Here is a 27,266-nt window from a genome sequence, read left to right as displayed (position 1 = left end):
TTGAGTTTGATTTGGAAACGGTGGAAAGGGTCGCTTCCCGGTGTTTCTTGCTGAGAGATTTCTTTCTCCGCGCTAATACAGGTGATTACAGATGTGTTCGTCTTCGTGCTGCTTTACACCGACGCACATACGCACGTTTTGTGAAAGGTAAAGGTCCATTTTCTATGATTACACTTTAGTCTCAGGTCCCTCGGTGCAGTGTTCGAAGAATTTTTTGATTTTCGAAAGGTATTGCTGACATATGTGTCCATAGTTTTTATTGTACCAGTCCGGCGTGCGACCCCTGGGTGGGAAGAAAAAGGAAAAACACACACATTAGAAGACATAATACAGGAATGAGTCGTGTCGAGGTTGGGCTGCATACTTCATGTCCACGCGCGACAGATGCATCAGTTTGCACTTTCCGCTTCCGCACGGTTCGATCAGGTAACGCGAGGCCAGCACAACCCCGTTCACGCCGCTAAGCAGCGATGTGGCGTTTTCGTGCGATATCGATACCTCGACGATCACGCAAGCACCGCGTGGTAGATCGTTCTTCCATTGTCTGTTCCGGAGAAAAGTAAATGAAAGTGTTACAATGATATGGAAAATCAAATGTAGGTACATATCAAGGAGACACTAGATATTGATCAAATAAAAGGTGACCATCTTCAAAGTGGACCAGACATTACGTGGAGTCGAAACGCGATAACGCTGCATTATTTAATTTACATCATTACCTAACGACGCAGTACTCCGTGATCGGCTGGCCGCATGCATACTGGAAGACGTCGGTATCCTGGTCGAGCTGCTCGATTGTGCGCCACTTCAACAGATACGCGTCCCAGAGCGATCGCTCGTTGACGATGTGCTGTATCACCTCCATTGGTGGGGCCTCGACCTCGGTGACGCATTTCCACAACCGCAGTGGATGACCGTCGCCCACCTTCTTGAAGAACACAGCGACCGACGGATCGGTTGAGCTGAGCGAAACCCAACCACGGGGCCTGGAAAGATGGAACGAGACGAGCACAATATTAAATTCAATAAACTAGGTTTGTGAACGAGGATTATGATAACGTAGATAGGATCATTGCAGAACTAACCGTTCGCGGCCCTCCCGAAGACACTCGTTGATCGACTCCGATAGGTAGCCGCGCCAGTTCTGTACGTGCATTTCCGCTCCGAGCGAGGCTAGCAGCACCGGTTTCGACTCGTCCAGGTAGTTGAAGTTGCAGCGCCGCATCTGATCGTTCGTGATCGTCCACAGGCTCTGGAAGCGCTCGATCATGTACGCCAGGCACTCGTGCGACGCCTTCGCCTCCGATAGTTCCCTTTCGTCCGGTGTGCCCGAACCGGCACCGGTTTTCTTACGCCGCGGCGATGCTGCCGTATACCTGTGTGGGGGGAGTGGATGGAAATGTAAGTCGTCTCGAGGGGGCAAAGTCAACCTGTACACCCGTACCTGTTGCCGGACAGAAGATAGAAGAGCGACGGCGCGAAGCAGACGGCCAAGTTGTTCGCCGTCATTTGGTTAAGCTTTGAGTTTTGCACAACTTGGTCGAGGAATGTAAGCAGCAGATGAAGCACCTCCCGATGTTCGTCCGGTAGCAGCAAGATGGCGGACTGGACCGCTTCCGCTCGAACTTCCTCCGGTAGATCTGAACGAGATAAAGAAAAAGTTCATTAGAAATGGTTTATTTATAGAAGATGCATTCAGTAAGGCACAAATAGTAAAGTAAAAGCAAAAAGTTGTATAGCAACGGGATAGTTAACCGAATCAATAAAAGTTGCACAAATGTTAAATTTTACGTTGCCATGACAACAAAAGTGGCTCCGTTAGCGCACAATGCAAATAGCTACCGATTCAAAGCAAACTAAATGAAATCGGTAAATCAGTAATGGACGCTTCACTTCCTTTTAAATTCAATCAAGATCAAACTTAACTTACACTGAAATATAGCAATGAATGTCTCGGAGAGCTTTGCCGTCAGCAACGAATCGGGCAGCTCGCGAAAGTATTGCTTCAGCAGGTCGGCCACATCGTACGCGTGGTACTCGTCGAACATCTCGCTCCGCAACCCGACATCGTTGCTCGCCTCGATGATCGACTTCAGTTTGGCGATGCGCGATTTTACGCCCGGCTTCCGGAACAAGCCCACCTGGTCGAGGGCGTTCCGCTCGAGCCACGCGAACGCCATCCGTATCGTGTACGGGACGGTGCTGCCGTACTTCTGCAGATTTAGCACCAGCGGCATCCCAAACACCTTGCGGTCCTTGTAGTCGGGCGTCTTGATACGCTTGATGAACTTTGGCAGGTCCCAGTTCCAGCCGGAACGGTGCGTTGGGCAGTAGCGTTCCATGTAGCCCGTGAGGTTGGCTAGACCGAGCTTCCGTACGACCAGCAGCTGGCCGCAGGACATTTCCGACATTCGCAGGCCGGTGGTGGTGATGGCCATAGTGGAGCCTCCCGACCGGCTCCCTGGCGTGGGATCGCCATGAATTTGCAGCTGTTGCTTTCCGTCGGCGCCAACCCCCAGGGACGGTTTATGCAGCTTGACGCTGACATTCGAGCTGCTGACTAGTGTTGTGCCTCCCCGTTGTTGTTGCTGCTGCAGATGTTGCTTTCGGTCTTCCTTCGGAACGATCACGTTCACTTGATCGGACTGTTGGAGCTGTTGGAGCGGCTGCTGCGGTTGCTGTTGTTGTTGCACACCGATCGGAGACACTTTCGGCTGCTGGAAGCTATGCCAGCGGGCTACCGTTGGCCGTTTGCTCGACGTCGAGCGACCCTCGGAATCGTCACCCACCTTTGCACTGTGCCGAACGGACCGATTGCTGAACGCGTCCCGGTAGCGTTTAGAAGCCTTGCCGAGATTGAGCGATCCTCCCCGGTGCAGCTTCGAGGGAGAGTTCGTGTCCGGTGCGGCCAAAGTGTTACCACTCGTGGTGCTCCCCACTTTGCCTGCAGCCTTTCCATTGCCGGTCGTGGTGGACACAGCGTCCTTTCCGCCCGATCCTTTCTGCAGGTCCCCGGCCAGCTCCACCTTGATGCGCGTTCGACGCGTGGACGCTTGGTACTCCGAGTCGGACAACGCTCCACCGGACGGATCGTCCGCAACCGTGCTCGTCACCACCTTGCTCCGGAGTGCCTTTTTCGTTCGCTGATACTTCCAGCCGACCGGTTTCGATGCGTCCCCACCGCCGCCACTGTCTTCGCTACAGATCGAGGATGAATCATCGCCCGAGCGGGCCTCGTGTTGCAGCTGAACCTGTTGCCGAAACTGAAGCGGTCCGCCACTGCCGCCACCGGTTGTGACCGGGGAAGACGAGCGGTCTCCGTACCGCTTGCCACCCTCCCACGCGTTCACGTTCGGCGACAGCAGATTGCGGCCCAGCTCGTTGGCGAACAGATTCTTCCGGTTGCCGGCCGCATCGATCGCGTCATCAAAGTGCAGCATCTCGGCGGACGGGCGGGGCGACGTAGGATTGGAGTACGACATAATGTCGAACCTCGGACCGTCGTCGAGCGCGCGGTGCGGGGACAGATGCGACCCGCCCGACGGTGGCGCCAGGATGATCAGCCCGTCGCGGTTTTGTTTTTTCCGCCGCCGGGACTTGATTGACTCCACCCGACGCAAGATCGCCTTGGCACCATCCTTGAGCCGCTCGCTGCCGGTCCGCCGCAGGTGCACCGTCCCGCCGACGCTGTCATCCTGCGAGTCCGTATCGGACGGAACACCGATCGTAATCTTGCCGCCGCCTTCCAGCCACAGCTTCTCGTGGTCCTCGGCCCGCAGCAGGGTGTTGTTGTGCTTGCGCTGTTGTGGTTGCTGCTGCTGCTGCTGCTGCGGGTTCCCTCCGGACGCATCTACCGGCGGTTCGCCTTTCCCGGTGCCTTTGGTATGTCCGTCCTTCCGGTGTTGCTGCTGCTTGTTGTTGATCACGCTAACCAGCCCGATCGCGTCATCCACGCGCGACCAGCGTCGACTGTTGTGTTGGAATGTCCAGGCTTCGCTGAGCGCGCAACTGTCGTCATCTGAGTCATCGCGTTGCTAAAAAGAAAAAAGTAACAACATAACAGCGTCATCCAGATGCAAGTGTTTTACTGTTTTGAACAGCGTAATTAAAAAAATACCAAACATTTCCAAATTTACAATCCAGCTATCCAACAACTAAATTCATCAAATTTTGATTTTTGGAAAACAACACTTTTAATGAAATCAATTATGTAGTACCACAGAGTGTAATTTATGTGCTCATTATAAGCATTCATTACTCAATGCAACATGTGTTGGTCAATTCGACTCGATATGATCCAGCAATGTGGAGGAACAAATGGATTTTTAAATTTCTGAGAATTTTTTTTTTTTTTAATTTTAGAGACTTTGACCTATTCGGTCATTCGTCTCTATATTTTTTTTTTCTGAGAACTTATAGAAAAAAAATTGATAAAAATATTACAAATGCATACCACAATAAAACAGAATTTTGATAAATTTTCCTCGTCATTGGGACAAATTGGTTCGTCCTAGTATGGTTATGGTTGAGAGAACAACAAGATATAAAATAAGTTGGAAAAGTGTAACAGAAAGAGGAGGAATGAATCGGAAATTTATAACATTCTTCTAACTTAAAAAAATAATCTTTTAATCTTCTTTTAAGTACAGTAAAACGAGACTGAATAGATAAGGGGGTCAATCGAGTATGAACTTTTTTTTACTCCGGTATCTAGAGACAGAGCTTTGAAAACAATATGTAATTAATTCGATGTTTAAAAAATATCTGTTAAAATGACATGATACGCATTTGTTTTATTTAAATAACAAGATTCACGGATTACGATTTTCAAGGTGAAATAAACTTTACACCCGTTGAAACAAATCAATCGCTCGGTGATGCAACGTTACTTAACAAATATTGTACGGCCGATGCAAACAAACCAGGGCCGGCTTATCGTGTGCATTCTACTTACCGACGGCTTTGGTGTGTGCTGATGCGCGTCCAGATGCATGTTTGCGCAACGGTTTAGCGTGTGAAGTCGACGGAAGAGCGACTGCAGCGGGTCGTTCTCCAGGAAGGGATGATCTTTCGCCACATCTTCGACGACGATCGGGAACTGGTGATCTGTACAGGGGGCAGGGCAGGGGGAGGGAAAGTGATTAGTAAGACGTTCTATTATTACTACCAGCGCCTGCTGCGATGATGCGCACGAAGAGGCACAAAAACAACATCAACCTACCTTCGTACATTTGCGCGTACTGTGGAAAACCGGCGGCACGTAGCCAGCGGCACGCTTCGATCGCTTCGATTTCTGGAATTAACAAAAAAAAGGAAACAGACAAGTGGTCAAACAACAAGTGGTCATTAGTTCGGCGTTGGATGAAGGTAAAGACGAGCGGAATGTAAGGACTAGAGTTTAGGTGAAGTCAATTAACCTCACTAGCAAACTGGAAATAGTTACGCTTGAATGCGAGGTGGAAAAGAAAAATTAGTATTCAGTTCGCTACAATCTTGAAGTGATTGAAAAAATAATTATTGAAATTCAGGGGAATCCACATTTTATTCCTGGCACAATCGAACGAAAACAAACGGTCAATATCCTGTTTTAGGGAAAGTATATACAAATGTCACCGATATTTCCAACACGTAGGGTTTGGTGTAGTCAATAAACATAACTGTTCCTTATAAAGGCTGCAAAATAAAGAAGAAAATTTTGCGCAACATTTGGAAGTTTGAAACAAGTTTGAAACCTACTTTCCATTTTTTTATAAGACCTCAGCAACGGCGAAATTTGTCAAGCATAAGAGCATTCTTCCAGTCAAATGACGATAGGGCCACATCATGCATTGATACTTTTTTCGGTCCTTCCCAAAGCAAATGGACCAGAGAGCACCAGTTGTCTAATGCCAAGAAGGAAAAAAAACATTCCTACAAAAAAAAAACCCTCAAAATAATCAATCGACAAGTTATCAACAGTTAACAGCTTCAATAATGTGATATTTTTTTGTTGCTGTCTAAAACCTAAATGCTCACATAGATTCATGTGTTTTGCAGTGCATTATTTTAAATTATGTCCAACTCCATCTATTCGCAAGATTTTCAACGATCTTATCCCATTTTTTCCGCCCCATCGAAATCGTTTCTTAAATTGACGAGTTACAACGAATCACAAAAGGAAACTCGTTGAGTTGGGTTAATCAAAGGAAATAACATTTTCTTAGGAATCCTAGAAAAATAAGTAATAAAAATAGTCGCATCAATATACAAAATGGAAAACTTTACTTAAAAGTAGTCCACGTCAGTGTTGTTCATTTCTAATCCCCTCTAAATCGGTTGTTTATCCTTTAAAAATACAATTTGGTAAAATAATTAGTTTTATTTTTGCCCACGAAAAACAAAAACTTGACTAAATCTAGCTAACAAGCATAATAAATGCAGCTATAGGAATACCTTGCGCTAGTGTATCATTCAATAAAACACTCAACCAAATCTTCGCAGCAATCTAACGTATAACGTCTAATGCATGTGTGTGTGTTTATTGAAAAACAAAAACCTCTACTCTAAGTAACATAGTTTAGATTGCTGGTGCCCAACAACAACAACATCAACAAGCTGCATGCAAACTGTGGATCGGTATGTTTTAATCGTTATTGCTGCTACTAAACTGTTTCCAAAATTCTCTATCCAACTCGATCGTTTCAGTGACTCCATCGTTCTGTTGCTTCCGCTGGTCCTGTCGGTCGGTTCCTGGCTCGAACTCCTTCGTCTCATTGCCTACTTCTCCTGCTGCTGGTCGCTGGAGGTTGCGTTTTCCGGAATCGTCCCCATCGCCGTCGACGCCGGCCCGCCCGAATCTGTCCGCACTGAAACTACGCGCCCGTTTGAAGAATTTCGTGGCAAAGAATTTTTCTGTGCTAAATTTTTTCCTACCATCAAGCTGCGGCGTAAGCGGAACGCGTGCGGTCATCGGCGGTGGGTTCCACGAGCCTCGCTCCGTCACCGTCGGCCGTTCCGACTCTGCTCGCTTTTCCGTCCGTTCCTGCTGATCCACGCTGGCGCTGCGTCGGAGTGTGGGAACCTTCCGCGTGCTAACGGGAGTACCGGGCACGGACACATCCTTCCGAGGGCCCGCGGCCATCTGGTCCAGTTGTTCGGTGTTGGCTGTCAGTGCTTCCGGCGTCACGCTGCCCGAGGGAGTCGGAAGCAAATTGTCATCCACAATAGGGAGCGACTCAACGGGGCGTGAAATGGAACCGTCGGCTTGGTCCTGAGCGACATTGGAAGATGCATCTCCACCGTCAGCGGCCCCTGGGACCAACTCCTGGTACGCCTCGGAAAACTCCCGCCGGAGGGTGCCCTTGCGCGACGAGTCTTCGAAGAACGTCCGAACCGAGGGGCTTTTCACGTCCGCCTGCGCCGGAAACGACTGGACCGCCTCGGAGAAGGACCGGGCGTACGTTTTCTTCTCGCCCGACGCCGCCAGGTACGTGTCCACGCAGAACCCCTCCCCACCGCCCGCGGGTGCCTTCGGGGCGAGAACGTCCACCGTGGCCACGGGCGGTTTGTTTAGCCGCAAACTCTCCAGCTCCCGGTTGAAGCTTTCCAGCTGTTCGGCCAGCGAAGGCCCGTCGGCCACCTTCCCGTCGGCCGTCGACGATTCCTCTTGCAGTCGCTTCAGATGGCGGGAACTGATTGGCGTTCCCGGTACGGTCGGTTTGTAGCCGGCGGCGGTCGTCACCGTCGATGCCACCTCGGAGAACTCCCGGCGGTAGGTCTGGCGGCTGGCGGATTCGTTGAAGTACTGCAGCACCGTCGGGTCGCGTGCATCCTGCGCACCCAAGGTTTGCACCGCCTCGGAGAAGGTCCGCTGGTAGGTTCGGGCGCGTTCCGACTCCTCGAAGAACTGCTCGGTGCTCTTGACTTCCCCCTGCTCCATTGCCACCGACTTTGACTGGTACGCGTTCAGCTTCTCCTCGAGCTGCTTTTTGGATTCCTTCAGTGCGGCCAGCTCTTGCAGGAAAGTGTCACTCGCGTCCTCCCCGTCACCCGCCGACCGCTCATCGTCCGACGAGTCGCTGATAAACTTCTCGCGCCGTGCTTCGCTCGGCTTCGGAGTGTCCTTCGCTTTGGCGCCCTTCTTCGAGGGTTTCTTTTTGGTCGCTAGCGGATCCGGTTCCGGCTCAACCAGCTCACCGTAAGCCTCGGAAAAGTCTCGCCGGTAGCTCCGCTGGTTGGCCGACTCCTCGAAGTACCGCTTCACGACGGGATTCGTCTCGATCACCGGTGCGCTCCCGACCGTTCCGACCGCCTCGGAGAAAGTCCGATGGTAAGCCTTCCTCTCGTCGGAGGTTTTGAAAAAGTCATCCACCCTTTCCGTTGGCTCCACTTGCTGGCCCTCCGCCACTCCGTTGGCCCGTTCCGCCGACAGGGCGTTCATGTCTTTCAGGAACTTATCCAGCACGATGCTGCTGACGATGAGTTCATTCACCGATCCACCGTTCGTTTGCGCACCACCGCCATCCGGTTCGTCTCCATCGCTCGAACCACCGGCCACGGATGACTGGCTGGAGAGGGTGTGGAGGTAGCGCGAACACACGGGCGTCCCGGGGACGGACAAATTGACTCGTTTCGGTTGCTCCCTCGCCAGCTCCTGCTTTCGCTGCTTCTGCTCGTAGTGGCGCCGAACGCCCGCCAGGAAGTCCAGCTTTGATTTGCGCGTTTTCGCCGCAATCGGATACTTCTTTGACGCGTACTGATCGTCTTCCATCGTCGTGGCCACCGTCGTTGGCGTGACGATCCGGAAAAGCTCCCAACCAAGCAAACTCCTTCAATCGCCGTCACCGTCAGATGCTTCTAATTTTTTCACCGCTGGTCACGAGACACCGCGCCTTTGCCAACCCCTCCCCTGTCCTGCCACCACTACACCACGTCACTCGGCTGTCGATTTCGGTGCCTGCGTTCGACCGTTGCTTTGACGGCGCACTGATTGAGCGCACTGCGCTCCAGTGTCTCCGCAGGGTCAGCAGATGCCTCCGCTCTTGCTGCCGACGATGACATCAGCTGGCCACGGGATTGAATTAGTCGGTCACGAAACCCGCACGAAGCCTGGGCTGTTATTTTAAACAAACCGTAAGGCGAGAGTGTGTTGTGGTGTTCCTGGCGTGCGATAAGAAGCTACCGAAAGCCGCCTCAGGTGTAATATCCGTGACTTCCTTTCGGTCAGCAAAAGTCGAACGATAAGTGCGTGGAAGACAATTCTACTTATGGTATGCAATATTTGATCAAACAAAACACGCCGAATAACAAGACAAGTCAATCCATTGATGGACGACAAAGGGATAAACTGAATAGTGTGACTTTCGTTCTTAAATTTTAAAGCCTTCTTCTTCTTCTTCTTGGCGTAAACGACCTCTTGGTCATGCCTGCCCGTTAAGGGCTTACGAGACTTGTTTCCCTGTTGTACGTGGATAGTCAGTCCTCTCGTACAGGGGAGGGTCCGGTCTCGGTTGGGATTCGAACCCACGCCGTCGAGGTGGTGAGCCCCGGCGCTCATGGGCCGATTTTCTAACCGGCGCTACCGCTCGGCTGTCGCGGACCCCATTTTAAAGCCTACAATTGCCCAAAGGAACAACGAATCTGTGCCTATCAAACATCCTTGGACAGATTGATCTGTGGACGCAGATAATCATCTATATTGAAGAAGCATACTGAAGTTTGTATTTTCTTTGAATATTTCCAAACAGGTTTCAGAACCAATATATGGAATCACCAACTTTAGAAATACTATTTCCAACTATCATGCATTGGAAATAGTATTTTAGTTTTACTATAAGTCCAAGCTCGAGAAGCTAACAGATTATAATATGTATGTGAAAGCACATTATTCTAACAAAAAAGATCGGTTTGTAGTGAAGTTTTGAGGAAAAAAATCAAATTACTACACTAATTTCTCTAAAAGTAAAAAAAAATCTTACTTTTCGCAAGTCTGGTAAAGAAAAGAAAGCCCAGTTACATCAACATGTTGGTATGTTTTTAGCTTAAATGCTATTGCATACGAAGGAATAATCCACAGTTGACAGAAATAAATTCATGATAAGAACGGATTTTTTGTTTCATTCGTACATGCTCTAATTTACGCTGTTTGTAGCAGATGTACAAAACTGCGTCAGTGCGTCAGTAAAGTTTGAAACTAGATTAATTCTAAATAATATAAATAAAACCAAATTTGCAAAACAGTCCCTCCAGCAACTAGTTTATGTTAATTTACTTGTGTATTGTTTAAACATAGTGACATTTACAAACACTCATATGGAAAGGATAGAGGATCTATTATCCTCACATGATAGGATAAAATCCCTACAATTAGCAATCAGTAGAGTTAAACGCATTTTGCTTGTGCCATGATAACGATGCTCCAATCAGTGCGCTTCCGATGGAGTTTAATTCAATCAACTTATCACTCCATTCGGTTCGGATATCGAACCATTCGGTTTTACGATAACAAATAATGCAGGCAGCTGATCCGCAGAGGCTCGCGCGTTCTGCAGGATTTTGATTAGGTTTTGTTGTTCGTTGGTTGGCCTATCTGCCAGCCGTCGTCGGTGCCGTTCGTTATCGAACGCTATTTCTGGCGCTCGAAAGTTAAACCGATACGGTCCATGCCGTGTGTGTTAGAGTGCCATCGGAAGTGGTGGAGAACGAAGGGTTTTTGTTTTACATGTACCCTTTTATTTAAGTGAAGCAAACTGTAGGACACTCGAACCCAATATGTGAAGTGAGTATTATGGGAATAAAAAGTTTAATACGTTTTAACTATTTTTTGCTCCATTAAAAGCGAATCCCGTTCGTCATCGCCCCCAATGGAATGGATGGTTCGACGTTACCCGTTTAGCTGCGAAAGGGAATTATTGTGAGCGACAGCCAACAACACTCCCGCCGTTGGATGTGATGGTGCTTCCGGATGGCATTCCGGGTTCTTTTTTAATTTCATTTTTTTTTTACAAATGGCCCCATTTTTGCCGCCATCAGCATTAGATCGAGCCAGCAAAGTGTAGGATTCTGTCTCGTTTTTCTATTTCTGAGTTTCGCTTTTTTTCTCCTCATGCTTTTTGCACGTTTGCATAGCTATTCATCAATCAATTTATCAATACAAGGACGTTTTAAAAATAGATTTTCAAATGGGAAAAAGCAGCCAGCATGGGAATGCATAGCGGCATGCAAACGGTTCTCGTCGGGCGCTGATGCTGGCGTTGTGTAAATTCCTGTGAAGCTCCTGTTTAAATTCTCAAAAGAGAAGGAGAGAGGGAGAAAAATAGGAAAATAACTCATTAAAAAGAAAGAGAGAGCGAAGGATACACACTCTACTGCTTTTTGTTCCTTTCGTTAACGTCTCTCTCTCTCGAAAAAATAAAAAAACGGCATGAAAACATCCCGTCGACGGACGCTTTTCCTTCCAGTTTTCCGATCAACGGATGAACGGATTCTTCCCATCGCCACTCCTTGCCCCGTACTTTTCTCTTTCTTTCTCTTTCCCTCCCCCATGCGCACCGGACGATGAGCAACAGATGATTTTCCATCAGGATCGTTGTCTCCCCCCATTAGCCTCCTGCCCTCGTGACCTCGCTTCCACCCCCTCGCGGGGGTGACCCTGGTTAAAGTGTGCTCCGGGTTCGTGTGCATCGCCCCACCTTACCCCAACCCGACCCGCGCAAAGTACTCCGGAGTACCCGGCGCTTTCCATCCGGAGGAAAAGCAAAGCCGTTCAGCAAAGCTTGAAAACCCGCCGAAGAACGTGGGAATCGGGTCGGTTATACTACGCACAACATTTGGGAATTGTGTTTTGGGTTGAATTTTACCTGCAATTTTCCGCTCGCGCATCCGCTTCCATAGCGATTCCGCCTTGCGAATGTGCCAGTTTTCGATTTTCGCCGAAAAACTGCGAAAGAACTTGTACTCCCGTATGCTGGACATCCTGCGGTGCATTTTTGTTAATGGCGATGTGTCGATTTTAATTACGCAAAAAACAAAACGGAAGAACGAAGCTGAACGCCCTCGATTCACGAAGTGCCTCACAGTGCACGGGACAATGTAACACAATGTATAGCTTTTGCTTGTGCCAGAGAATAATATTCACACGATCAATTTAATTAAATTCATAACTCAGCACGGAAACCACCCCAAAGCACAAGAAGCTCAAGCTTTAACTCGAGGATAAAACGGCGTCGAAAGGAACACGATTAGAGCTACATATTCACTTGCTTGATAGCCACGGCACAGCACTAAATAGCAACAATTATGGCGCGTCCTTACTACCCTTTTTACTACTGCCTTGCGATAGTTAAACCGAAGCTATATGGAGTATATATATTAAAATACGCCGAACACAAACGGGGACGCAAACGCTACTAACGCGACTAAGCGAGCAAAGCAAGCAAGAAACAACAATTAACTCCCGTCCGCTCGGACGGCCGGCTGGCCAAGCTACGGCAGCAACCTGTACTGGCAGGACACGCAGAACCGACTGACAATGAGTGACGCCAACAAGGACACGCGTTCCCTCCTCCTTGGGCAGGAAGGAAGCACGCCCTCATTCCACCAGCTTGACGATGGGTTAGGGTGGGGATGGGGGAGGGGAGGGAAGGAAATGTTGCGTTTGGAAAATGCTGAAGAGAACGTAAGGATTCATCCTCGGAACTCTCACAGGACTCTCTGTCTCTTGCTCTCTCTTTCATGGCCCATTATTCCTTCGGTGTTCATCGTTTAGCATCTCGCTACAATTCATCATGCTTTCCCACACCACAATCACACACACACACACGCAGAGGGAAAAACAGCGCGCACAGGAAATAAGCGGAGATTGCATGTGAGTGAAAAGCTTCGCTCTTCGAAGCGTAGAAAGCCTTATGTGCAGCCTTAGGATATGATGTGATGTGGGAACACCACGCTGCCCTTCAGCCACCCCCACAGTGCCGAGACTCGGTGTGAGGGTGGACTGGTACTGTAAAGTGGACACACCAACATCCGAAACGGTCCGTCCGCCATCAGCCTCCCCACGAACCTCGGCATCGCAAATACATCCTCGAAAAGGTCGTTAGGATATGACAGCAACAGTGTCTCCAACTTCGCTTACAATCTATTGTGTGTGTGTGGGAGTATGATGAGGAGGGAGGGGGTTAATTTGTTTTGTTTTTCCTTTTTCCCCACTCCCTACGGATACAGATTGGATCGAGAATGTGTTAATCAATTATGGGTTTTCAGTTTTGCTCATTAAAGCACAACCACAGCGCCAGTTTGTGGTTTGCGAACAAACAACTTAAAACGCTATGCACGTTCATTAAAAATCAGATTTGTGATGGAACAGATGCCTTAGTGCAGTGATGTCAAACTCGTTTCACCTTGCGGGCCGCATTTCCTCCCAAAATAGGTTCGCGGGCCGCATTTTCTACCAAAATAGGCTCGCGGGCCAAACCATATAATTGATTGGAGTGATGAAAATATGTTCTTATCAATGTGGTTTTATCTTAACAGTCAATCATGTTTTACATTTTCACTTTTTTTCATATTATATTACTTCTTAAAAAATTTACAAATTTTGAGTAAAAGAGAGAGTTTATTGCTCAATCGTTTTCCAAATTTTAACGAATTCAAATCAAGTTTATTGAAATATATGTTGCAGTTCAACACTATTGTGTATTTTGTTAATGATTTTAGAAAAGTAAAGGTACATAATTACAATAGCTAACTTATTGCTCCGCATTTGTTATTTTGTTTGGAATGGTCTTGTAGTTCATCACGTTTGTTTTCTATAAACACTATTTATCCACTTGTCTAGAAAAATCTGTGTTAAACCTTTGCTGCAAAGTTGCATATCACTTTCTTATTGAAATTGTTTAAATTGACATTCGTTCAGTTCTCTTGCAATTCGCAGTTCGTGAAAAAATTTACATTAAATATTTTGGTATTTGCTATAAGCCAATACTCAAGGATCCAAACTTTCGATGTAATGTTTCAAAGGGGTCGCGGGCCGCACCCAATGTTCTTGCGGGCCGCATGTGGCCCGCGGGCCGCATGTTTGACATCCCTGCCTTAGTGTGTTAAGTTGCGCTTCAGCTTCTTTGTAAGTTCGTTAGCGAACGTTGTGGGAAATTATTCAGTCAATTAAAACAGTTTCTTTAAAACAATTCCATGTGAGCACTGAGCACTGAGCACGAATTTCAACTTTCAACCATAATACACAATGCATTACGATTCCCATTTCAGAATCTAAATGAAATGTTTAGTTAGGTAACTGTTTTGCGTTTCATTTTCAGGCCACTTTGAAAAAACATATAACAGTTTATTTTAACTTACTTTGTACAATTTTATTTACTTGGCTGTGTCGAAAGACCAGTTCCTTTGGCATAAAACATCGATCGATAGTTTCCTAGATGAACCGTGCCGAAAGAAGAACTTTTTTCCTTTAATTACCATGCTCTTTGTGTTCCCCTTGCAGTAAACTTTTTCAAAAGCCTTCGGGGTGACCCACTTCCCAAACCCTCAGGGTCTAACACATCTCTATCATGCACACCAACTCTAAGGAAAGCCGGAGTCATGCTCTAAAAAGCAATGTGCGTTTTGTACCACTTCTTACGTTTAGCGAAAAACAATGGATTAATATTTTTTTTATCTACTCGCAAAGCTTGCAATTGTGTTATGGTTCTTTTGTTCTTGTTAGTTTTTGGCATGAGAACGCGTTCATCATCGATTAATCCATCACCATCGAATGCCTAGGCATGTTCCTCTTGCAACACAGACAGACTCTTGAACTGGAGTTCGTTCTTTCTTTCAGGACGATTTTCTTCTTGAATAGAAATAGCACTGGGTGAAAAGAGATAAATGATAACGAGAAATCGGTTACACACAAAAGAGACCTAAGAAATGTGTAGATAAATGCTAGATATACTTTTTGTTTGTTCCTAAATGTCACCGTGTTTACTGAGTAACCGAGCAAGACAAGCGAGAATGCTGAAGAAGCATTAATACGGCCTGGCCGTTCAAACTAAACTTAATAATAAATGTCACCGTGTTAGGTCGGAGGTTAAAGTATAGCTATTGAAGCCAGCTACCTGTGGACATAAAAATCCGATATGTGGAGATCAACATTTTGGGACGTACTTCGAATATTGCTGCAAGGCTAGTAATTAATCGCTCGGATGGAAAATTAACTGACTTTCTTGGACATTGTGGTTGATTTTCTTGAAGTAAGTATAAGTGATACGATGCAAATTTGGCAATAAAATAGATCATGCGAATAAATTAAAATAAGTAAAATACTCATACATGATGATTGATTTGCATAGGTTGAATGGTAAAATTATAAAAGAAATTTCCTTCCTCAATTGAATACACAAACTTTAGTCTTCCCCTTCCCAGAGCACAAAAGATTGCATTTTGAGTGTTGACGTGTGGTGTAGTAACTCGGTGGTAATCATCTTCTGTCTAAATTTAATCTAACCATTGCAACGAAAGCCATATTTCAACAACGCCGAGGAGCAAATAGGCGCAGCTGTTAGAAGTCGTGCTAAATATTTACCAAGCATTTCATGGGAACACATAACCGGACGCAACCGACGCCAGCTTTTCCCAGGATTTTGGGGGGATGGCTAGAAACCCTTGCACGAACAGCCATCACTATCAGCATGCGATATGGGGTTATCAGTTTCCGGAGAGTTCGCCAATAATGTAAACCGAAAACCGATTCCCTCGTGCGGCTCAAAACGGCTCAAAAATCTATACAACGCGCACAAGAGCGCGCTGTCCCGAAAGCGGCGCAGTTGCTTTGCACTCTAATCATCGTTGAATTTATGGCAATAACATTGTGTACTCACTGAGTGACACAAACAACAACGCAAGTTCACAAAAAAGTGTGACTCGGAGGACAGGGTAAACAGGCCATTGGTTTAACTTTAATTCGTTAAAAATAGGTACCCTGACGACACACTCGAAGTCACTATTTTCTGGAAACACTATCATCCAGCCCATTAAACCACGCTCTAAGACGAAGTAAGAGGCAAACCCCAACTCCGAAAGTGCGACGCGTAACGGAAAGAATCGTTCACCCGAAGACGCACAAGAGGAGGACAGTTTAATGCCGTCTTCCGAGCGGAGGCACACAGCTTAAGACCCAATTATTTAAGACAAACGCAACGAGTCAAATACGACCGACGCACGGAATCGCGCGCGCGAGGGAAAAATAAACAAACGGGGTGAGGGGAAGGAGGGGAAGAAAAAATAAACCGGCGAAAGATTGCAATAAAAACGCTTATCTGTTCCACTTACCCGCCAAATGCCGATCGCTCTGTGACCTCGAGTAGCGTAGATTTGCCTGCGAGCCAAAAGAAAAGGCAGAAGAAAACAGTTATTAGCAAAACGTAGGAGATTCGACCGCATGACGCACGTATGATTAAAATCTGGAGAAACGAGAGAGTGGTGATACACGGGAAATCCGAAATGGCAAACCGGTATACAAATAGCCGGTGGAACGTGATCGTTTGGGGCGCCTTTGGTTAGGCAATTGAAGGGATTTGCAGGCGATCTTTCAACATTGGAATCATGTTGCGATTTGTGATAAGAAAATCCAATTCTAACTAGGACTCGGTCTTGCCAATCTGATTCCGACTTGGTATCAATTCTCTGATTCCGATCACAAGAGATTCCAATGCCGAATTTTGAATTCTGATTCTAGATGTGGGGATCTGAAATTAGAACCTAGATGGGGATCAAAACCTAGAGGGATCTGAATCTAGATCTTTGCGAGGGATCTGAATCTAGAACCTGGATGTAGATTCCAAACGATCTGCATCGCGACTTTGAATCTGAATTCGGATAGGAATCTGAATCCGACTCCTGGATCCGGATCCCATCCCCCTACACTAGTTCCAACATAGGAATCGGAATCATATTTCGATCTTTGCCTTCTACATTGCCTCGAAACCCCCGACTCCCTACCTACCCGTGCGGCGGTGAGAACGTTCTCTTCGTCCTTCAAGAGAACCGGTGCCGAGCTGGACTTGGTGCCGAGCTCTTCCGCGATCAGCTGGCTGTGTCCGCTGTGCAGCGAGGTGCTGCTGGGCGACGGAAGATCGGCCATGTTGGAGCGGTTAAGCGGTTGGAACGGTTCCTGGTCGAGCGTGAGAAAGAACTGCTTCCGCTTCGCATCGATCGCACTCTGGTGGGACTTGAACTTGAGGTGCAGCGCCAAATTGCGATGCCCGGCGACGGACGGCAGGCTGTTCGTGCTACTCTTGTTACTCCGATCGGCCAGCGGGTCCATGGTGTGGTGGTGTCCCCCTTTCGCGGCCGCCTTCGCACCATAGCTGCGCCCCGTAAGTGGTGCACTACCGCTCGGGGAATGTCGCTGGTAGCGCCTCCGGACGGTCGTTTCGCGCTCGTCGGACGTATCACCGCCGGCCCCCTCCACGCTATCCTCGTGCGTCGACCCGGCTCCCCCCACGTCCAGCAGGCTCATGTCGTCCGACAGGCTGTCCGAGTGTTCCGGCGCGTTCCGACCGAGGTAGCTCCCGACGTCGATCGTGCTCTGACTCGACGCCGGAGCTTCGCCGACGGTCGTCGAGCTGACCACTTCCATCGGATCGTGCGAACGGTAGCGAGGGTCGAAGGTGTTGCGGGTCCGTTTCGCCTCGTGCTCCAGCTGCTGTCGGCTTCGGCCGAGCGTGGCCGTCGCGGGCTCGTACCCATCGCTCTGATGCGGGGTAACGGTCGCGTGCGCTATGGTCGCGTACTTCAGGTGATGACTAGAGTGCTGTCGATGATTGTGCTGCTGGTGATGTTGCGGTTGGTGGTACAGGGCTCCGGCCATCTGTAAATGAAGCAACCAAACTCCCATTAAACAAAACAAAACCCAGGCACAGCGAACGAGGTCACCACACGCCGGAAATGGCCCATCATTCTTACCTTCGACTCGTTTTTACGCTTTAGCAGCTGGCCGCTACCCCCACCACCACCACCTCCGCCGTCCACCTGCTGGTTCGGCCCGGTCGCGGAACAGGATGCGGCGGCACAGTTCTGCCTTTCCTCCCGCACCGTCTGGGCAAACATTTCCGATATTTCCGCCTAGAAGCAGCAAAAGAGAAAGGCATACGACAATGGGTTAGATTGTTGGACCAAAGCGGTAACTCTCCGGCCGGAGGTCACCAGGAACCGCTAAGCAGCAGCTGTGCCTCGTTCCGCCTGAACCCGGCATATGCATAAGCGCACCTCTGAGCTGAGACGAATCGAGCGAAATTGCATTACAATTTTATGATTTCAAATTACAGCCAACGAGTGTTTCGCCGAGCGTTTCGATTGAGCCAAGCAAGATGAGACACGAATGGGGTGCGTCCGTGCAGAGTGCAGTGTGTCATGTCACTTCCGAAGTGAATGGCAAGTTCATCGATGACTAATGGACAGTTAGATTACAGTATTTCGCACGTTTCGCTTGTGACGGAGAGACCTCCGGAACTGTTTGCCGGATTGAGGCATTTTATAGCCGCCTTCGTGGAATTACTTTTTCAATTAACATAATCGGCATGACGTGAATGGAATTTGCGACCCATCCCTGACCATCTGCAGTTGGATGTGTTGGGCAGCTGCCATCAGTGCTTTGTTGCTAGCTTCTTCTATTCAAACTTCAGCAGCAAGTCCAACGAAACACATCTTAAGTTTGCTCAATTCGAGTAAGTTCGATAGAGGTCACAACAAGAACGAAGAAAACGGAGAGGATTCGTGTTTACAACGTTTGCAAGTGTTGCAAAAAGCGATCAAAGCCAATAAAGAAACTGCGCTTTCGACCAAAATACAAAATAATAAAAAGTAAATGCTTAATAACTATTGCGATGTCCAAAAAGAAGCGATGGAAGCTCAAAACGAACGAACAACTGAGTTTGAAAATGTAGGACAGTGACTAGTGTTGTGCTTAATGAATCTTTTGGTGAGATTCATTCATATGATTCTTTCACCTAAGATTCATTCAGATGGATTCTAATCTTCAAACCTTAATGAATCTTTCGAAGCCTTAATGAATCTTCATGAATCTTTCATGGATCTGTCACGAATCTCCACGATTCTTTCATTGGCGTGGATCATGCGACAAAAAAAAACAAAAGGGGATCTTCCTACCCATTTTTGGTCCATCACTTCTCATCAGTCGATGTACCTTTCGGTTTCATGAAATTCTCATCCAAAGATTCATGAATCTGTAAAACTCAAAGAATCATTCAGATTCATGAATCTGAATCTGAAATACACAACTCTAACAGTGACATATTAGATGAAAAGCAACATTATTTCACCTATAGCTTTTCTGTGTACGCACAAATGACCACTTTAAAATGGATATGGGGGCCCTGTTTAAAAATTACAACAATTAGCTACGGAAGCTATGGATAAATTGGTTAAATCTCGGTTCAATCTTTTTGTACATCAATATGAAACGTTGGATCGTTAAACAATGCAAGAATTTCAAAAGAAATTACCAATACCAAAAGACCCAAGTTTTTTCCAAACAAATGTTTTGACGCATAAGAAACAAGAAACTATCCTTCATTTAAAGGAAAATTAACTTAAGCAAAAGTAAAAACCTGAACCAATAAAGCAGAATCGCAGAAGCCAACAAACACTGACAAACCTTCCAACGAACTTTGACAGATCCCCACCATCCGACCGGGACACACGCGTCGTCCCACGACAATTTATTTAACATGACAAAACAGATTACATTCCCGATCCCGACCGTTTCCACCGACTCTGCAGGGATGACACTCCACGCCATGAGCTTCCGGAGCTTCCTGTCTTGCCTATAACTTCCAACCAGCGTTCGATCATCGAGGCGGACCGAAACGGACCGTGCCCTCCCGAGGTAAAATTGGATAAGAATGGCCAGACGGGCCAGTCCCAAACTGTCGCAAACGATATGTCCTTACACCTAAACACCTCGGAGCACATCATCTCGTTTCGCGTCGGTCCTCGGACGGTGTTTTCCTAATGGGATTGCTTCCGATTCCCGATACGCGTGGTCGTCGTTGGCAAACGGAGGAGGACCCGGACACGAAACGAAACTATTTAAGACGCATCCTGGCCCTTCCGGATCGGTAGTCTGCCGGCAAGGATGCACCAAGGCAGCAGCAGCCTTTGCACCGGAAGAAAACGGACAGTGCTAAGCTAGAGCCATTTGAGAGTTTGTGTGAATTTTAAGCACTTCATCAAGCGGAATGTCTACTTCCACCGAATAGTTGTACTGATTGTGAAAAATAGTCTTCGAGAAAAAAAAAAAACGCCTATCGTGCTGGTTGGTTAAAAGGTGACGATCCGGAAAGAAAGTGGTTTTTTGCGTGTGGACCAAACCGACACCAGTCCGGAGGAACCAACCGAGGTGCACCGTTTTGATTTGTTCGTTTATTGTGGAAAGCCAACCGGACAAATATGGCACCGAATGGGCCGCGGTTCTCCGTGGGAGTGATGGCGATGTGCTGCGGGTTTCTGTCCCTCACCGTGGTGGCCCGGGAAGCGAACCCTCCGTCCTCCCCCTCCCCGGTGCAACACCAGATGCATCCGGGAGCATCGGCACTGCTTGGCGGGGATGCACCAACTCGGGCCACAACGCCGCTGCCGCTGGGAACTCCGGCCGCAATCGTCGACAGTAAGCGACACCGCAAGACCCGGTAAGTGAGTGGACGTCGCGAATCGGTCCAACCGGGTCGTCGGCCGGGAGATGCCCATTTTGGGGATTCGCCGATGACACATTGCCGTGGGCAAGCGCGATTGCGAGGTGTTGGATTTATGAATTTTTGCAACACACTTTCGGACAGTGTGGGTCGGTTTGTGTTCGCGGTGGTGCATTACAGAACCTGTTTGATGTATTAAAAAAAATCGTACAAGTACAGGTTATTACCATTGCTCTTGGTTAGGTTTCTTGGGATAAAAGCATTCAAAACAACACGCATGTTTTTAAACAAGAAACATGGGTTCACAAATAAACCAGATGGTTCGATGTGCTGCCTGTTCGGTCATCCGCCTTTATCATGGTGTGACATTTATGATGCGAAGTACCGTAGCTCATCAATCTTTTAGATAACGCACGCGTGGGGAACAACAAACAACAAGATATGACGAATGATCAAGATGTGCGCTTTGTTTACGTAAAGATATTGTTTTGTTTTTTTCTTTCCTCTTTTCCATCCACATTATCGACTGATTTTCACCACCATCTCGCTTGAAAACAACTATTTCAAATTTTCCAAAATATTGGATCAGAAAAAAAATCAGAAATATTACTCAGTTTTGTAACCATGATTTCGTATATTCAAAACATATTTCGCGCCATTATGCTAATGGTCTAGCACATTTGGGTCAGATGCGATAAACTGGACAGTCGGAGCCCCATTTTGCAGGAACGCAATGACCTTTGAGTAATTTGAATGTCTTAACCCAAAATCTGTATGGCAAAACAAAACAGGCTTGTAAGAGTCATCGCCAGCAGAGTTACGGATGATACACCTTCTATCCTTAAAACATTTTCATCAGTCGTGTATTTCTTCTACCTCTTGTGTATTTCTTCTACCTCTTATCGTATTTTATGCTACATATATCGTGTTACATTTTTCAACATTTTAGCTCGACAGCAAAAAACGGAAAATTCTTAACACATAAAGGCTCCAACACACACTAAACAGTACTTTAAACGTTACCCAATAAAATGAAAATTTTAAGTTGAACCTGATATTTTACATAAGCTGAAAACTTTAACTATTTTAACAAACAAACTGTACCTTAACTTAAATAAAAACTAAAACATCAGAGTTCAACAGGAATTCAAAAATCTCAAAAATATGATAGCCAGAATAAAGACTCGGGGTTGATATAGGAAAAGATGGACAATTTTGAATCTCTCAAATGCAAAAAAAAGTATCAAATAGATTTATTTATTAGACACAATTTATTAGGTGCATTTGGTTAGTAAAGCACAAGCACTACTACTGTCGCTTAATTCTTTTTACGAATTCCTCCAGAGAAACATTCCCCCTTTCCCGACCCACCATCCCCGGCGAAGGTTTAGGAACGGGGCCGGAAACCACGGAGCACGCCACCAGACACCGCCGGATGGAACCGAAAATGGACAGCATGCCGTCGCGGCTGGTGTTTATGCCGTCGCGCGGACGCCGCTACGGAGGCTTCCACATTCCGGCCGAAAAGCGGCAGCTCACGATCGAGCAGATGCTGGAGAAGGGCGACTACTTCGTGCCGAACCGGGGCAAAAAGTCGCCCGCGGCCAGCAGCAGCGGCAACGAGCTCATGATCAAGAAGGGCAAGTTCGACGTCCTGCTCGGGTCCGGCGCACCGGACGAGTACTTCTTCCCGAACCGGGGCAAGAAGGAGTACTTCGTGGCATCGGTCTCGGGCGGTAAGTTCGCGTCGCCCGGCTTCGGTGGTGAGGTGCGACACCCGGTCGAGTCCCGGCTGCGGCGCAACCTGCTGGAAAACCTGGCCAACGAGCACAAGGACACGTTCTTTTCTTCGCGTGGCAAACGCATCCTCCCGGCGCCGGACGGCATGATGCTCTGGCAGGGGGATGCGCTTCCGGTCGCTGGAGGGGAGGTGCTACCGGACGACGGAACGGCCGCCGTGGAGGACTTTTCCAACCAAGCAGAAGACGTGGAGGCGGCGATGCTGTGGAACGATGCAATGCCACTGTTTCCACTGGATCGAACATCCTCGAGCTAAGCGCACACCGCGCTTCAGGATACGGAACTTCCGCTATGTATCGACCCAGAGACGCATCCGGAGTATCCTGCATCGATATTCCATCGACCCTTAAGTGGCTTCCATGAATTCCTCAATATTCTGTTCAACTATGTGAGCTTCTTGGTTTAATCACTCAAGCCCCACGTTGTATCAAAGAAGGAACTGCAAAAAACTCTAAAATATAAAACTAGTTAATAAGACAATGATCTGTAAGCAACGCAATTAAAGCAAAATGAATGCAAATAAAAAAAACACAAAAATAACATAAAATACATTATAGTTGTTGCATGTTTGTTTGGGTGTACTACCGCTTTGGGAACTACATATCAAACCAAAAGGGGAGTTCCTTGTGAAACTTTAACCAAATCGCTCAATTTGAGGCAAAACATTGCCAATCTCAATAACAAAACCTGAATCTTCCAAATTGTTAGGGTTTATTTCTACAAATAGATTTGTTCGTACCATGAGATATTACAAAATTACTGTAAACTACAAAACAAGCTTCGTAAGTCTTGGAAACGGCGTAGTAAATACTTAGGCATATTTCATATTCTAGTGGGAAAACAATTTTATCGAGAAGAATATACTTTACGTTGGTAATATGACGGTTACGAGAGGTATGTATGGTTAAAGAAACAGTTTAAACGAGTTTATCGCCCCGGTAAACTCCGCTATTGGATTGTGAAACCGGAATATGACATCTTGAAATCCTTCATGGCATCTATGATGTTCGTTACTGATACTTTTACTGACGTTTCAAAGCTTGCTCTATCCAAAGAAAAAGGCTGCATCTTCAACATGCACTTACAGTAGATGAGTCTACACAAATATTTTGGCCATATATTTGCAAATCCTATCCTATAAATAACATATGAATAAAAGATTTTGCGAACTGATAAAGAGAATTGAAGTTGAAATAAACGCTCTCTGGACTTATAAATTGAAATCGTCTAAATTATAATCGTTTTTGATATCATTTCGGCGCAATAAAGTACTTCTTCTTGACACGATAATTAAAATAAGTATTCTTTTCCGGTCGTGCTTGAGATCTTCGCTTGCAAAGCCGATAGAATTGGTAGCAGTACAAAACATATGACGAAAACTCTCATAAAGCCCACCCACGCGGGATCATTTAATTCCACGCATAGTCGCAATTGTTGAACCGTTAGTTCATCGCGATCATTTATCATTGAGGTATGCTGAGCTGGCATCAACTGGAGATGTGCCACAATGATCACAAAGGCCTAAAGGTGACAGGATCGACACCCGCAGCCGTCCGTGACTGTTCCTTCGACCGCCATTCCACCGTTCCATGATTCATGGAGGTGCCGCGAGGGCCACGAGGCCCGTGCTCTCGCCACTGTTCATGTTCTTATCATGCGAGTTACTAAACAACTCTCCCCGGGGGCAGTCATCGATATGGCGGCGGGCGATTAAATAGTAATTATCACATACCTGCGTGTCAATTGGCAACAATATTGCGCGCCGCCAGCGCCATTGCGGAGGAGAACCGTTCTCGGGGGGAAGCGTGCACTTGCACCCTGGACCACACTCTTCTCCACAGACACACACATTCCACACCACACCACAACAACGACTTCCTAGTGGTGGCCACAAGTGTTTGCACAAGCGCACGCCATTGGCGGATGCGGCGATTTGTGGTGAAGATAATTACGTACCGTTCAGTGTTGAGATTATCGCCAGGAGAGAGCATCGATTAGAGGAACTTAAAGGTGGCCAGCAGTATTTACACTACCCAAAAACGGTGGCCATAGTAGCCACATACGGCAATAGCTTTCTAATAGAATTATCCAAGCCGACCAAATGGTTATGGAGTTGCGAAAATATGTGGAGCGTGCTGAGCGTGTTTCATTAACGAGTGTTCGACAAAAGCCACTCGCGCATGTTTGCCAATGTTGAGTGATAACGCTTTTCTGCGACACATTTGCGACTTAAATCTTTGCTGGTCTATTCTTTATGTGCCTGCTTGTCTCCATCTTGCGGGACGCATCTCCGTTCGACATACATATTTCTCTGTTGGAAGTTCACTTCCAGACACTCGCTTCATTCACAATGAGTCGTGGAGCGATAGGGCGATGTAACGAAAAATTAGCCGCGCAACTAAACGCCTTTGCTCGGCGAAAGGCCATCCATCCAAACGGCAAACCGCACAGATTCACAATCGGACGAAACGGTCTGCTCCGCGGTCGCCGGCGGTGGCCCCGACCCTTATCGGACCCCGTGGTTCGCGGGGTTGAAAATATTTATGGTACGGATGGATCGAAAAGATGCTTGAACCGACGGCTCGGGCCGACCGGATCGGTAATTTATTCCTCTCGTAGACACATTATACACACAGATTAAAGTGGAGGAACGCTGGCTCTGCGGCTCGGCTGGATTCCGCGATCCTTGCGTCATAAATATTTGTAACGTGGATGAGAAGTCCGTATGTCTGGTTGTGAATGTTTGTGTGCTTGCGTTCGGTTGGCTATTAACACTAGGATTATCGTTTCGCGAAACAGACCGGTTTTGGGGCCAACCCAAGCGCCACCAGCGTCGGGTGCAACGTCGCGAGGCTTTCGCGAGGTTTACAGTTCATTTTTCTTTATCGATTTCCGGAACCTTTCAAGGGTATGACTCACCAAATTGGGTAGGTTTTTTTTGCTCCTTCCTTTCTCCTTCTTTTTCTCGCTCTGTGCACCTCGCTCTTTGTCTGCAATTATTGACTCCAACGCATATCGCATAAACATTAATGTCTTCATGCATATCGAGCCTTGTTCATCGCCGTTTCGGATAAACACTTGGGACCCCGGCGTGATGGCAATGATTCAATCAAATGTTTGAAGTGTTAAGAAAAATGTGCAGAAAATAGGGGATAAGCATGGGGATTTGATTTTCGGTTAAAAATAATTTCCATACCCCGCATAATACCACGTCAAAATGCTTTTTTCGATTATTATTTCATTTCCCACCCTAACGAGCATGAAGACGGATGGATTAGGGAAGTCAGCCATCGGAAATAATCAGAGGATCAGATCGATTTATCATTGCCTTTAATAAGTCAACACGAACATACAAAAGTAATGGATACAAACATTCCTATTATTTGGGGAAGTTTCATAAAATTCACTATTTTAATTATAATCAGCCAATGAGATTAATCAAAATATCACAATATCAGCAAAGCTATTAGCAAAGTTAAACAAATTTTTAAAATTTACCAGTCATCAAGTTACAAACTCTATGATTGAAACGTATTATTCCTATTTTCTTAAACAATTATGATTATTTCACTACACCAGTTTCATCGGTTATCGGGGAAAACCGGCACTTCGGTTTCTCCAATGAGTTTACCGAAAACGTCGATCATTTCGACGCACATCTGCACATTATTAGCGAGGGCAAACAATATTACTTTGAGAATGATTGTTCAGAACTTTCTAAGACGCATATGTAAACCACGATCCTGCTCAAAGAATGTTGATAGTAAACAAGTGTAAAAGATGATGTCAGCAATCGAAAAATTGAAAAAGCATGCAGTGATAATGCACGTCCAACTCAACTCAAGCAAATTCATGAGCTTCAGCGAAAAGATTAAAAATGATTTAATCATTGGTAATTCATTCTACTTCAAAACCATTGAAATTACCGATCCAAATACGTTTTGGAAATGATCTATTCTTAAAGCATTGTTGAATATTGAAGAAGAAGAAGGATCGTAAATGCAAGCGACCCAACGATACAGTCTTAACCCACCCATGATTGCTCATCAGATTCTGTCTCCAACGCATATGACTTTGTCTCTAACTCGTCAGTTTTTGTCTCGTGTTCATCTTGTTTTGTCTCTTATCTAAAACATTATTTAGAGTGATTGTACATATTAAAACTATTACCGGGTTGATTAAACCTACCTGAGCCTTCTCGAGGATCCTTTCGAGCTCGGCGTACGGATCTTCCGGTACGGGTTTTCCTCCCGACTGCTGCGGTGAACGCCCATCAGACGTTTGCATCCTCCCGCTCGCGGTGCTGGACGCCATCGAGGTGGACGCCGTAGAGGCTGCGGATGCCGGACGCAGTGGCATGTCTCCGGCGGATGCACGGCTATTGCTCATCGTGACGCTGTTGCGGCATTGCGTCGGTGGCGCGGTCGATGTTGACGTCGTCGCTCCGGTCGCCTCTAGGCCACACATTTCGGCCCCGGCCAGCCGGTTGTCGTTGTTGTTGTTGTTGTTGATGGAGGTGGCGGCAGTGGGTGGACGACGATACGGTGGCCCAGTTTGTGTCCCATCTTGCACACCGACGCTCACCGAACCGTTGCCAACCGTCGTTGGTGACCCGCACGGATGGTCCCGGAGCGACGTCGTGCACCGTATGGTGTCGACCGGGGACGGATCGATCGCATGCTTGCTGTGGTTGTTGTTGATGATGTTGTTGCTGTTAATTAGACTCCGATTGGTGCCACCATGCCGAATGCTGCTGCGTGTGCCGCTGCTACTGCTGCTGCTCAT

The 27,266-nt window shown here is 47.0% G+C and overlaps 1 protein-coding gene across 1 annotated transcript; it reads right to left on the bottom strand.

Annotated features, from left to right (window-relative positions):
• Window positions 1–168: 168 nt before the first annotated feature.
• On the bottom strand, window positions 169–27,266 carry LOC131294336 (uncharacterized). The gene is made up of 13 exons (XM_058322382.1): window positions 26,670–27,266; window positions 17,935–18,093; window positions 16,973–17,839; window positions 16,300–16,345; window positions 5,222–5,293; window positions 4,955–5,106; window positions 2,694–4,034; window positions 1,931–2,654; window positions 1,445–1,640; window positions 1,086–1,376; window positions 720–986; window positions 365–544; window positions 169–283 (listed from the first exon to the last, which is right to left on the bottom strand). Exons 1-13 carry the CDS (start codon window positions 27,264–27,266, stop codon window positions 169–171), a joined length of 5,007 nt encoding a protein of 1,668 aa, XP_058178365.1.

Source organism: Anopheles ziemanni, chromosome 2, assembly GCF_943734765.1.
Source record: "Anopheles ziemanni chromosome 2, idAnoZiCoDA_A2_x.2, whole genome shotgun sequence".
NCBI classification, from domain to species: domain Eukaryota; kingdom Metazoa; phylum Arthropoda; class Insecta; order Diptera; family Culicidae; genus Anopheles; species Anopheles ziemanni.
Note: the sequence above shows the minus strand (reverse complement) of the source record. Positions and strands in the feature narration are given on the sequence as shown.

Coding starts and splice junctions, on each gene's coding strand:
- LOC131294336 (XM_058322382.1), bottom strand. CDS start 27,266: ATGAGCAGCAGCAGTAGCAGCGGCACACGCAGCAGCATTCGGCATGGT. Junction 16,346..16,972: donor ACGTTCTCACCGCCGCACGG/GTAGGTAGGGAG, acceptor TTTGGCTCGCAG/GCAAATCTACGCTACTCGAG. Junction 987..1,085: donor CTTCGGGAGGGCCGCGAACG/GTTAGTTCTGCA, acceptor CCATCTTTCCAG/GCCCCGTGGTTGGGTTTCGC.